Here is a 14,075-nt window from a genome sequence, read left to right as displayed (position 1 = left end):
TTATTTTTATTCTTGCAGTGACTTGTGGGTGATTACTATGTAGTCAGTACACAAATGTAATTATTTTCTATAATAAACTTCTAAAACCCATACATTCCTCATTATCACTTGTGCTGACTTCCTCTGAACAACAAAAGCACATAAAACACCTAATGAAATTAAGCAGAAATTTTTATCAGCTTTTAAAAAACATAAACTTAAATGGAAAAATCTATCTTATGTAGCAAAAAACAATGTAGGAATTGGAACTTTGAGATGTATCCTGAAGAAATGTGTCTCCCACTGCATTCTCTAGCAAGATCTTAAGGCAGTAAGAGGGTGTCATAATTTCATTGAAAGAAGAGGTACTGGTGAGATTTAAGCTGAGGCCAACCAGTTCTGTGTATTAACTGGCTGGAACCTGCTTTAGATCCTTAGGAAGAACCTGCTTAAAATTGTTGTATTTAGTTCATATGGAATGTCACCATTGTTTGTCAGGCATCAACAGACTGTTGTACCATGTGGAAAAGAATGTGAAAGTTCCACTTAAAGCACTCTCCCTTGGAAGGACTAATTACAAATTAAAAGAAAATAGTTTTAAAGAGTTTATTGTTCACTATAGTAATTCTTGGCGAATTCCTGAAATACACTTTTTTGTAGGAGTGTTTTTTCCTTTTTCTTTTCTTTCCCTGTTTTCTTCTGGTTCATATCAATAAGCATCCAAATATCTGACGGGCCCTAGAGGTACTTTCCTTGGGTTTTTTTCCTCATGTATATCAAGAATTGATGCTGGTCTAGGATTTTTTATCCTGCTAATCATTGGAAAGATTGGTGAGGATTTACTGGCTTATATGCCTTGCTGTATGTGTGGGTAGGATTTAGTAGAGGTTATTTCTTCAGTGAATTTGCACAGTAACACAGTATCTTCACATTTAATGTAGTTCCTTATTTAATGTGAATTGTGATTTTTATTTTTTGTGTGTATGTATTTAGGGGTTTTTCTTTGGTTTTTTTGGTAAGGTAGAATTTGGATTCACTAGCAGTCTTATATTTTTTATCAAAAGTGTCTAAGAAAAACTGTGTCCATCAACATCTTCTTTGCTCAGAAATGGATGTTGTCCTGTCCATGACTTCTGTGGTGTTTAAGTGCAATTAGGATAAAGGGCTCTTCAGTGTCCACTCCTAGTGTTAAACAAAAAAACCTCACAAAATTATACACCCTCCATGCAAAACTTAATAAAAATAAAATAAAATAGCATAAATTAAATGTTGGCTGTGCCTGGCTTCTGAGAAATTAATCTTTTACATCAAACAGTCTTTGAGATATCCAGTAGGAGAAGAGGAAGAAAAATAGTTGCCATCAGTCTCCAAGTTGGCATTATTGCTGCCCCTCCTTTTTGCTCCGTTTTCATGGTCCAGTAATGTTTGTGTGACTAAGAACAGGTCAGAATCCTTCAGTCCAGGGAGGACAGGGCTTTTAGGAGTCTTCTCTGATGTTGATGATGGTTGCTGAGTATCAGAAATGGTTTTTTACCTTTAGCTCTGTGAATAGATATTAGGGATAGATGGTTTACCAGTCTTTCAGTGGTCTCATGTAACTAGTCTGGCATTCACTCAAACCATACCCCTTGACACTTAGGCTTCCTGTTAACTCCAGCTCCAACAAGAGTGCCCTTACAAACTGGTAGATACCTATTTTTAATGAATGGTTTGGAGCTTGACCTCCCAGCTATGTATTTCAATAAAAAGTATGTTTTTTCCAGGGCTCAGGACCTCTTATGCTCATTCTTTGCTCTTTTCCAATATTCTGGGAATGATGCATAATTTTTCAAACATCTATTTTGAATTTAGCTATGCGCTGATCAATTGGTACCCCACTGGGGTTTTCATCTTTTGGTTAGAGAACTCTGTCTTCCCTCCAGACCCATCTTTCCTTGTCTTTGAAGCTTGTTCCTCATGGCTATTATGTGAGCCACAGTGGGGGCTAGTGTCTAGCCCTAATGGTTGTGGTTTTACCCAAGGTGCTCAGTTTCCTAGTGTTGTTCTCAGCCTTCTGTTTCTGGGACTGCCCATACTCTTGACATGCACTCTTTTCTTTAAGGTTCATAAGAGTTTCTGAATTTTTCCAATTCAGGTAAAGCATTTGATTGCTGCATGGTAGGAACAAACCCCATCCTAAAGGGCTTTTTCACAAGACTGAGTGTGAAAAGGGAAAGATGATGTGATGATGGTAAAGAGCAAATACTGCCAGACCTCACATGACTTCAGTAGGCAGTCTGAGCATTAGACTGCTTTCATTGCATTCATTTTGTAGTGCTGTCAGTAATGAAAAAAGGGATCAAAGCATTTGAATATGTGAGTCTGCTTGCTGTGGAGTATTTGGATCCAACCTGTTGTTCCAGTCTAGATTTTCTGGGGCTGTATCTTGTCTAGGATTGTATCTGCTGAAGTAATCGTCTCTAAGTAATGCAGCAGATGATTACAGGTCTTGCCTAATTATCAAAGTGCTTGAAACAGAGAAGTAATCCTGATGTTTATTCCAAGAACTGAATTATTTAACTCGTATTCATTTCACATTTTCCTTAGGCTAGTCTATATTTGTGATAGTAGGTTTGTTTTTTAATGCTTCTTGGAGAAAAAAGCATTGCCTGAGCATCTGATATGTGGATGTGTAAGTGCATAGCATTTGAATTTATAGTGTATGCGTTTTCATTTCTCTCTCTGGTATATGGCTAATTAGGTAAAATCCCAATGAAATCTGGTTTGATAACAGCAAAATAAATAAATTTGAAGAATATAAAGATTAAAGAATATGTTAACATATGTTTTTGCATAATCTACATTGAACAAGTGCATGTAGTGACAGGACAAGGAAGAATGACTTCAAACTGAAAGAAGGGGAGGTTTAGATTAGATATAAGGAAGAAATTCTTTACTGTGAGGACGATGAGTCACTGGAACAGGTTGTCCAGAGAATTTGTGGATGTTCCATCCCAGGAAGTGTTCAAGGCCAGGTTGGATGGGACACTGAGCAATCTGGTCTAATGAAAGGTGTCTCTGTCCATGACAGGTGGGTCTGAACTAGATGATCTTTAGGGTCCCTTCCAACTCAAACCATTTTATGATTCTGTGATTAATATATCTGTTGTGATGCTGTCCTAAATGCACTGTAGTTTGTTGCCTACACATCTTACATTTAGACAGATAGAAATTATAGGCTTTGAATTAGTTATTTCAAAATATCTATTACCTGGTTCAGAAATTTTTCTTGGAGAAATTACCTTTTTCCTAAATCGTGTCATTAACAATGGCAAAAACCAAAAATAGTAAAAATTTCTGGTTCTACAAACAGAAGAAACAGAGTCTAGACTAGTTCTTTTTGCTTTTCTATTAAGAGAAAAAGCATTTTAGGGAAAAATACTTATGTTGATGAACAGCAGAAAAATTCAGAAGAAGGCTTTTCGTTCTAGTAGAATTCTTAATTTAAAAATCTTTTTTTCTTCTATAACTGGGTTAAATTAAAGGTTTTGATTAAGTTACTCACTGAACTTCGTGTAATATTCTTCAGCAGATTTAGTGTTTTGGTGGGTGGGAGATTCTTGACAGAGATGGAAATAAATAAACCAGTCTGTGCCTAGGCCTCTGATATGGATATATGTTTCTATGAAGGAAAAAAAAATCCCATCAAAACACCAAACAAAAAACTGCCAAACCTGCAAAAAAACCCACCACAAGACCACCACAGTGAAAAGCACCTTAACTCTCTCCTTGTTGATCTAATATATAAAAAGTTTTATGTTATTGCTGTCCGTAAAAATATTTTCCCTTGCAGCTAAAGAAAGTTTCCAGGAAAAGTTAGAATTAATCACACATAACTGAGTCTATGGTAGAAAGATTTTAATGATAGGTTAATTCTGCAATGTAAAAAAACCCAACCCCAAACTCACTCTGAGTAAGTTGAAAATAGCAGTGGATAATTATAGAGCCCCAACTGTCCTGCTATGCAACATCTTTACTTTGAGTGCTGAGGATCTATAAAAGCAGGTGGCTGCATACATCTGCCAAACATCATCTCAGCCTCATTAGCAGTCTGTAGAGCAACATCAGAAAAGCAAGTTGCAGATGGCATTGAAGAAAAAGGCACGTAAGGACTAGCAGGAAAAGTCCTTGAGTAGGTACCTTTACTTACAAAATAAAGCAATGCAGTGTAAATGGCTTAATGTACATGGAGGCAAAAGATTGCTGCTGTGAATGAAGCTTTGAGTGGAGGTCTGTTTCTGGGAAACACTAGGGAAAAAGAGCTGCAAGCTTGCTTTCATTATGGACAGAAATGTAGTAGAAAAGATAATATTTATCAGGGATGGTAAATCTGTTTTATTTTAATAGAGGATTGTTTCTCTCACGAGAGGACTCCTTTCTAGCTGGGCTCCATTCTTTTGCAGTGTTTAACCTTTTTTGTTTCCTCTTGGCAACTTCTTCCCTGATAAAGGAAGTTAATCTACTAAAGCTATTATTCTTTAGATATGTTAAATGTGCCCCTTATTGCCCCTCCCTTTCATGTATGCAGAAGGGCAACCTGGTCCTCCATGATGTGGCCAGTTGGAACTTACATATATACTAACTTTTGTAATCTCTTAGGGTTTACACTAAGAATTAGTGCATACCTGAGTTTGTTTGCTCAATTAAGGTTCTGAGATTTAAAATGTATTTACACCTAAATTTACAAAACTTTTTATTGGCATCATGTTATTACATATAATCTTGATTAAATAAGAGGAATTTTGACAAAATCTTAAATATTTATGAACTAGATTGAATTAGTTGACTTACTTCAACTGGAAAATTCAATTTAGACAGATCTGAGTGCCACAGAATATCATGAATGTTTCTTTTAACTAACCAACAGACAAATAGGTCTTCTGATAATTACTCCATATTAGGTGAAAAACACTTTTTAAGAAAGTATATGCATATAACATGGTTAGCATTTTCTTTAAAATAGAGATGGCTGTTTTGTATGGCATAGATTATATTGTAAAGAACCAGCCAGCAAATGTAAGGCAATATGAAGTTGAGGTGTTAAGAACAGATGAGTTTTCTCAATCCTTAACTACTAATTTTTTCAGTCAATTTCAAGGAGAGAGGAGGAAAAAATGGAAATATATTTATGTACACAGATAGTGGCAGATTTCAGACTTCATTGCCTAGCTGGCCTTGGCCTTTGTGTTTTACAGAAGGTTTAGCAGGAGGTGGCAAGAGGGATAGGACTGTAATGAGTTGGGCTATTACAGAGAAATAATGGGGCTAAGTACTTTCCTGGCAGTGTGTTGCTGTTTTTATCCATTCAGCAAATGTAATTTATTTATATATCTGTCAATAAATACAAGGCAGCATCCGATAATGAGTACAGCAGGGATTTGAGCTGTATATTGCTGTGTTTGACACAAAGGTCAACCTTGGGAAATGGCTTGAAATTAACATTTCTTGAAAACTATTTTTCCTTCCACTGAGGCTATCTCTTAATTCCAGCAATTTTCTCTGTTTGATAAGCAGAGAGAGCATACATTTTGATTATATAAAGGAGGGAGGAGGTAATGAAACTTTAAAATATTTCAACCAGCATTGCATTCTGGTGATAAGAATGGGACTTCATGCAGCACAGAAGAGATTACCTGAAGTAGAATTGGAAAGCAAATTGTATTTACAAAAGATGGCATGATTTTCCTAATACGTGTTCAAAACAGCCTATTCACTAACACATTCTGCTGAGCTTGACTAGAAATAGCTTCATTTCTAAAAGGACAAATCTGATTGAAGGTAAAAGCATTCCCCTCTCACAGATACTTGTCTAAAGGATTTGCATTAAATTTTCTTGATGGGAGCACAGTAGTATTTTGCTGTGCATCTGCATGAACTGGTAATGTGGAAAATAAAAATACAAATCATGTCCTTGATTGCTTCATGCTTCAACCACTTGAATTGCTAGATTTATGTCTGCAATTACAGAAGAGATGTTGCAATATGATAGTTTGACAATAACTGTCACAATGATATTACCAAAATATAGATTCAACTTATTCTTGAAGTTAAGAGTATTGAAATTACATTTTAAGGGTCGGGCGTACCTTCCTGTGGTTTTATCTTGTTTTTAACGTAGCCAGGGCATTTGAAAATGTTGTCAGCTGTTTGTAGGATTCACAGGTGTCGTGTGCTGCAAATGTCCATGAGCTGTTGTACAAGGCTGTCCTGGAACACCTTGTTGTTGCAAGTATCAGTAGGTTGGATGTGTGCTGCTTGTGAGTGTGTCTCGTTGCTCTCCCCCCGTGCAGGTGCTGGAGCTGGTGAAGGGCATGCATTTCCAGCTGGCCTGTCAGAAGTACTTCGAGCTGACCCATGATGTGAGTACTCTTTGTTCACCCTTGGAAATGATGAATGAAGCCCCAGAGACTGTTTTCACTTTGCCCATCCATTATTAGCCCTTTTGCCTTGTTAGTTATCTTTTTGGTAATTTCAAGTATTCCTTTGTAATTTTCTGCATTTATATATTGATGTTATTATTACCCTCAGTATTACAAGATGTTGTAGAATATTATGCTGTCTTCCTGAAAAGGTCAATATTGTTGAATCTTATCTATTTCAAGTCATTTAGCTTTTTCAATACCCTGCTTTTAATCAAATTTGTAGGCTTTAATACATTGAGCAAGTTTGATGTGTTTAGATAAAACACATAAAAACCTTAAAAAAAGAAAGGGAAAGTATCTAAAACCTCTTAATTTAATCTCCCAGCATTTTCATGGTACCTTTTGTTAAATTTTATTTGGTATTTTTTCACATTTGTAGTTGTATATGATTATTTTTTTAAGTCAAGATGGGCATTCTCAGAGCTTTCCCATTTGCTTAATTGTAACCAAAGTTATCTTAAAATTTTCTCAAAAAGTTTTTAAGATAATAAATGGTCACACTCCATCTCCTGTGTGATTTCTTGATTCAAAGAACCAGCTTTTCCACTGGTTCAAGATTCGTTGTCATCAACAAAAATCCCCAGTGAAGCGCAGCTCTTCTTACAGCTTTGTTCTCTTCACAAACCAAAAAATGGAAGCATCCCTTTCAAAAAGAGGACTGTGGAACAGCCTTACTAAGGATATGGATGAGGATTAGATGACTCACCCAGAGGCATTTACCACTGACTTTTTTAATTCTTACTGGTTTTCACAATTGATTTAAGTGGAACTGTTTGTTTTCACATATTTCCAGCAGTCATATGTATGAATGTATGGCAAAGGTGTACCCTGAGCCTGTGTCCAGTGTTGTTTTGGCAGCTGTATTTTGAGAGGAGCACTTTGTCTTATGGTCTTGGAAAATGTGAGAAAAAGTCTGCTAATCTGGAAGGAAATTCAAAATAATATACAGTTTTAAATTTAGGTTACACTTGCTCAGTGTAAGCTCATGTCAGTAGAAGTAATATTTTCTCAAGATGACTGTGGACCCCAAGGTCCACATTCATCAAAAGATAACTCTGTACTATGCATTTTAGGAAAGCAGTCTTTACATTCTTCTATAGGAAATTCCAGAAAAGCATTATTTTTTATCCATTTTGTAGTAATATACATATCTGTCTTTGCTGCTTGTACTCAAAATCATCTTTCTGCTTTGCCCTTGATATTATTTCGGTGAGAGAAAGCAAAATACACACACACTGTAGTTAGAATGGCACATGCTTATGATGGCAACTTTTTTACAGAATTTAGCTGCTCAACTTGTTACCAGCCTGCTTGGACAGATTTTTCTATTCTACAACTCTCTGCTTTATTAATTTTTTTTTTCCTATGGGGAGGTAAAAGATGTGTCTCTGATGCTGGTGACCTTTACTTGCAATCAAGCCTTTGCTTTCCTGTATATCACTAGCAGAGTTTTTCATTGAAGGGAGTTTCAGAAGAATCAAGTAGCATAAATTTGATTCTTTCTTTGAGCAGGGGAACAATCTTAAGTAAAATTTTCATGGAAGTAATGGACTTGCTCACACGGAGAATTTTAATTTAAATGATGTAAAAGTTTTACGAGGAAAGTGTTGGATGTGTGTTGGGAAGAGCTGTTGGTGTTGCTTGCAGTTCTTAAAAGTTATGGTGTGTATGTGGGTAAGATTGACTGTGAATGACTTTGTAACAGAGACTTGGTGAAGATTGTATTTCTCTAAGTTCACAGGGTCAGCTTCAGTAGTCTAGTGCTTGGCACCAAGACTGTGCTAATACATGCAGCTGGACTAGAGTGAGACTGCTGAGATACATTTTTGGGGGGTGGTGATGGGGGTTGTGTCCTTGCACTTCAGTGCTATGTTCGAGTAGCATGGGCTAACAAAAAGCTGCTGTCTGTATTCTGTGTTAGCTGGGCTTATTGACTTCAGTGCTACACCTCTCCTGAGCTTTGGTTGCCCTTTTCCACAACCACAGAACATCATTTGTGCGGCCCATTCATGGACCTGGCAGGAGCTAAGATCTATGTAGGCAATTTGTTAACTCTTCAGTAAGTGTGCAAAAGGAAAGCTGCAGCCCCATGATTGCTCCATGTGGTTTTTCTCTAATACCAGCTGTGGCATTATCAGCTGTCATTTTAAAAGTTCTTGGTTAAAACCCAAAGATGTTATAGTTTCCAAATTATTGTTTCAGGATTTTTAAAACAATGTTTGATATAGCAGGAATATTAAATGGGAGTTTGTATGAGAGCCAGTATATGCAAAATATGCTGAATCCAAAAAAAGTCTTGTGCTAGTATCACCTACTTAGATGGATTATACAGTTATGTCTGAAGTGCCAGGTCTTTTTAGTTGGTTAAAAGCATAAAAAGTTTTAAAGCTTTTGCATGTTAAAAGCTTAAAGTTTTGACTGCACAGAAAATACACTTTACTTTGGCTATGGTGGATTCCAGATAGCTTTACCAGTGTGAATTGGCAAAGCTGTTAGAAAAATCTGCTTTCTCTGTTTCTTGTAGGAAGTCTCAGCTAACTTAGTTTCTAAGTTAGTGATGAGGCTTTTAAAATTAATATGCTTTGATCTATATTACTTAAAAACATTGTAAAACTTACATAAAGTTGTATGAGCAATCTAATGTAAAAAAGACTTCTGTTCTTGTGTTCAAATTTCTTGTGAATTTCCAGCCAGAGTAGAATATTTTTATTCAAAGAAATGCTTACTGAACCCTGTTGAAAATTACAGAGAACAGAATTCTTTCTATATCACAAATGAAGATAATGAAAAAATCTTGCCCCTTCTCTTTTGAGGCTCTCACAAAAACTTGCTGGTTTGAATGGGTGGAATTCTTCTAATTAAGAGTTGTCTAAGCTTATTCTGATATATTTTTATTTAAGTAGCATTCAAGTTTGAAAAGGAAAAAATGGTACATGGAATCATACAACAATTTCAACTAAAAAATAACTTTTAAAAACCCAGAAATTCAAACTCAGAAATACCATCAATCACCTCTGAAAACAAGGTTGTAGGCTCCATTCATACAATGAGCTGCTTCTACAGCTTTTTCCAGATTGTTGGGGAGAGAAGGGTTTAGAATAAAATTAAGAGTTACAAAGTGACTCCTAAATTGGTTTGAAGGGAATTGAGATTTTAAGGTTAAAACAACCAGAGCTCATTTAGAGCTTCTAAAAGGATAGCCAGTTTTTCACTATATCACTTCTTTTTAAGCTTTTTTCATGTAAAGAAGTAATTTAGTTCCCATATAATGAAAATTGGAGCATGGATGAAAGCTGGCTGGATGAAACTCATCCAGATAAGACTAAAATCAAATTCAGTGATGACTTTGGGTTAGCTTTTTTGGTTTGTTTTTTTCATTATGCCTTTGAATACCAAATTAGAGTGCTAGGACTGTTACTTTAAGATTTTTCAAGCAAGGTCACTGACTACAGTTGCTAATTCATGTCTGAATTAGATTTTGTTATCCATGTCACCATTTTCTAATGGAGCTAAGCTAGGCAGTGGTAATGCATTTAATCAGGGTTCCACTTAGAGCACACACTGATCCTCTGCTTTATGATTATTCACAAGCAGCTGAAATTTAAATTGATGGGGTTTGGCATATTAAATTAGCCACAGTATGTCCTCAGGAGACTCTGTGTGTGCAGTGTTGCTTATTATGCCTGAATTGGCCACTCCCTTCTGAGAAAAAAGGAATATAGTGGGAGCAGAAATTAGCAGGTATATGACTCTTAGTCTTCCATGATGTGTTGTACCCATATTTGGTTAGTCTTCCAATGTAATTTAAGAGCAGTGGTTTTTTAAAAATGTTCCTAGAATTCACATGAACTGACAGGCAGATGAAAGGTGCAGGTTGCCTTGAACAGGAGGTGAAAGCACCTTTGAAAGTAAGCATTTCCAACTTCTGTGCCTCCCAAAAGAAATATAAAAGTTATAACTCTGGTTCTTGGTCATTACATCAGAACAGCTTCCTTTTTAGGCTGAAAGCTTTCTTGATGTGAAATATTTGAAAAGCATTAATTGACTGTTCATTTATCAAATAATTCCAGAGTTGAAACAATGCATCTGCTGAAGTAAAAAGTAGTAATACAAATCTGCTGCTAGTTTTCTGTATTTTTTGCACTGAAGACTAAATGTTCTGTGGTACTGGTTGTGCATCCAGAGTCAGGTGCTGATGGTGGCACTGATAGAGCAAGGATAAGTTTGATCTTTGGGGCTTCTGTCTTAGCTCACTCCCTTGTAAATATTGCATTTGTGCCTTCTTGGGAAACCAGGGAAAGACATGAAGCTCCCCTTTTCCATCTGCAGTTTCATACTTAAGATCTTAAGTTTCACACTTAAGATCTAGATTTATATTGTGCAGTTGCTACAACTTCTAGCAGTATTTTTCACTTTCATTTGTACTCTAGACCTCTCTCACTCCCTCTTTTGAATGGTGCAAGTCCATTTTAAGGTGTAGGTTCAATAGTCCTACATCTCTAAAGAGATGCCATTTTACTTATGTGCTCTTAGATGCTTTACAGTATTGTTTTTATTTTCTGTAATAAAGACAGTGTGAAATAATGTTTGAATATGCCAAAGTTATTTTATTTCTGCAGTGAAGGAAGAAAGCTTCTGATGAAACTAGATACGTGTTATGCTAACACTTACTGAAACATTATTTACAAACTGATGCCTTTTTCTTCAACAAAATTGGAACTTATTAAATTGTTAATTAATCTGTTCTTGAATATGAAAAAGATGGTTTTTAGAAATAAGTGTGATAACTTGGTGTTCCTTTCCTTTTATGTGCAGGTTGAGGACATTGGGTTTTCTTTGAATCATCCTAATCAGTACTTTACAGAGAGTCAGAAGCTGTTAAATGGTGGTAGAGAACCGAAGAAGGAATTCAATAACCCGGGAAACTTTCAACAAAAAAATAACAGTCAGGAAAGCATAACTTCAAGTTCTACTCCCACCCCTTCAAATGCAAAAGCTGATACAGAACTGGAAGGACTGGAAGCATACTTCACTGAAGACTAAGCAGCTGTATTATTTTTGTTATTTTTTCTTTCTTTTATTATTACCCCTTCTCTAGCTGAATTTGTCCCTGTACTGAGGAATATGCACTTCACCACCTGGAAGACCAGAAGCAATTTAGTGCTTTGAGAAGGCTGAAAAAAGGAAAGATAAATATTGAAGCTGTAATTGCATCCAGTATTTATTCTTACTGCTTTAGGAAGCTGTTTTATAGGGTAGGTTTAAGGATGGGAAATGAAACTGTCTTCACAATTATTAGGTAATTTTTGTCTGACTTACCTTTTTTTGGTTTTCTTCAAAAAGTTCAAATATTTTTATCCCCTTTTGTGATCATTTTTCTATGTATCAACTAAATAAATATTGCAAAGCAAAATTTTTTTGTATTTTCTTTTAAACTATATTGGGATGGTAATTAAGTAGGAGTTCGTATGATCAAAATTACCCTCTGGAGCCGTCTGTCTGTCTCTTCTATATGGGGAGCCAAGGGAAATCAGCTTCCTAATTTGTACCTTGGCACTAAATTTAGAGAGCTGGTTTTGATACTTGGAAGAGAACATAATCAGAGTTTAGACACCTGTATGTAAAAAAGTAATAAAAAAAAGATACTCTACCAACTGACTCATTATGAAGAAGCTAAAAGCTTATTAGCATGTATTTCTGTGCAGCAGTCAGGCTGATGTAGGAAGTAGTTTTCTTCCTGTCCAACCTCTAATCTCAAATGTACCCCAGTTCAGTTTGGAGTTGGGTATTTCAAAAGGAATGCTGGCCCACAGCTTGTGAAGTGCCAGCATCCGAGGCAATACAACGTCTTTGAATTCAAGGCCTTTCAAGATCTAATGGCGAAGAGGATGTCACTGTTGGGTGCTCAGCAGAAGGAAGGCTGAGGAGCTCTCAAACTGAGTGAGGCTTTAAGTGCTGTGCTGAGGTGAGGAGTGCTGCCCTGGCAAGGGGAATGACGGGAGCTGCCACCCCTGTCACGGCAGCCAGCACAGGAGCTGATCTGCACGTTCCTCCTCAGTGTGTTTTGGGAGGTTTACTTAGGCTAGTTTTTGTCTTACTCTGTGGCTGGAGTGGTCAGCAGCAGGTACAGGAATGTGCAGAATGTGCCTTTTGTGTGAATTTCTTCCAGAAGGGACCCAGTTTGCACACACGCAGACTGGTTGGCAGCATGAGCCAAAGCACAGCAAATGGAGGTGACGTGAGAGATTGCCTTGAAGATGGTGAACGTTTCAGACAGTCTTAACTCCATGTAATTTATCCTAGTTTTGAACTGGGCAGAGTCAATTTTCTTCCTCTAGCTGTTACTGTGCTGTGTTTTGGACTCAGAATGAGAATAATCTTGATGACACAGATGTTTTAGATGTTGCTGAGCAGGGTGTACTCTAAATCAAGGGCTTCTCTGTGTTCCATGCTGTGCCAGGGAGCAGCTGCACAAGAAGCTGGGAGGAAGCAGAGTTAGGGCAGCTGACCTAAACTGGCCAAAGGGATATTCCATACTGCAGACACACATGATCAGTGTGTAAACTGAGGGGAGTTACTTGAGAGTCACCAATTACCAGTCAGTGTGTGATGAGCAGTTGTATTGTGCATCACTTCTTTCTTTTGGGTTTTCTTTCTCTCTGTGCTTTTCATTACTATTATTGGAATAATATTTTTTAAATTTTTTGTTCAGTTATTAAACAGCTCTTATCTGAACCATGAGGTTTTTTGTTTTTTTTTTTCTTTTGCTTTCGTTCTCACCCCTTCCCCTCATCCCTCCCCAGGAGTTTGTGGTCTGTGTGAGCTTTCAGGTAAGCTTACTGATTGCAAGCAATTAGAGGTGCTTTCCTTGTTTTCCCCAAGTATATCTGGCAAATCCAATTAATTACAGATGGAAAGGTGTATTCAAGGTCTCCATATTTAAGTGGTTGTTTTGGGTGTATTTCACATCATGATACTTCAGTTGTTACTTATTTTTTTTAAAGTATATATAGCATATTCTAAAATCTATATCTATTTCTCGTCCTTTAAAAACCCACACAAGAATCACTTTTTTCCTGCTTGTACTCATGAACTGCTCTTGGTTGTGGTATTATCTCAACATTGAAACTTCTACCCGTGGTTTCTAGTTGACAGAAAGAACAACAAAGACTTTCACCCCTTAACATTCTTATTTGCTGAGATTTGTCTAAATCCCTCAAGTGCTGAAGGATTTACAGTGTTTGAATTGGACAAAGGTTATGATCAATGGGTATAATTCAATCCCACAAGGAACCTGAAGTGTTTGTATAGGTAAATTAATTGGAAAACAAGTATAAAAGTGGTTGGGATAATGGCAAGAATGAATTATAGCTCTGAAATATTAGGAATAGATACCTAAATACTAACTTATTAACAGAGGAAGCACTGGAAAACTTTAGAAGAGGGTTAGGTTGTGTGAAAAGTAGATCAATAGCTGGAGACTTGAAGGTGATATCAGTGTGTTTCACTTGGGGGAGAGCAGGACTTGGTGATTAGGCTGCAAAAAAAGGGAGATCTATGAGCTCTCAGTTTCTCTTAGAATAAAAGTTACAACCACAGTGTAAGCATCATGAGAAGCTGTGTTTCTAGCTGAAA

At 36.6% G+C, this 14,075-nt stretch overlaps 1 protein-coding gene across 1 annotated transcript in view; it reads left to right on the top strand.

The window, feature by feature from the left end:
• PRIM2 (DNA primase subunit 2) overlaps positions 1-11,853 on the top strand; it is a 91,223-nt gene extending 79,370 nt beyond the window's left edge. Inside the window, exons 12-13 of the mRNA XM_059842672.1 lie at positions 6,309-6,377; positions 11,256-11,853. Of these exons, the coding sequence (XP_059698655.1) occupies positions 6,309-6,377; positions 11,256-11,483 (297 nt within the window). The 3' untranslated portion in view covers positions 11,484-11,853. The remainder of the gene's footprint in view (positions 1-6,308; positions 6,378-11,255) is intronic.
• The last annotated feature ends 2,222 nt before the right edge of the window (positions 11,854-14,075 follow it).

Source organism: Haemorhous mexicanus, chromosome 3 (genome assembly GCF_027477595.1).
Source record: "Haemorhous mexicanus isolate bHaeMex1 chromosome 3, bHaeMex1.pri, whole genome shotgun sequence".
NCBI lineage: Eukaryota > Metazoa > Chordata > Aves > Passeriformes > Fringillidae > Haemorhous > Haemorhous mexicanus.
This window is presented reverse-complemented; position numbering and strand designations above follow the sequence as displayed.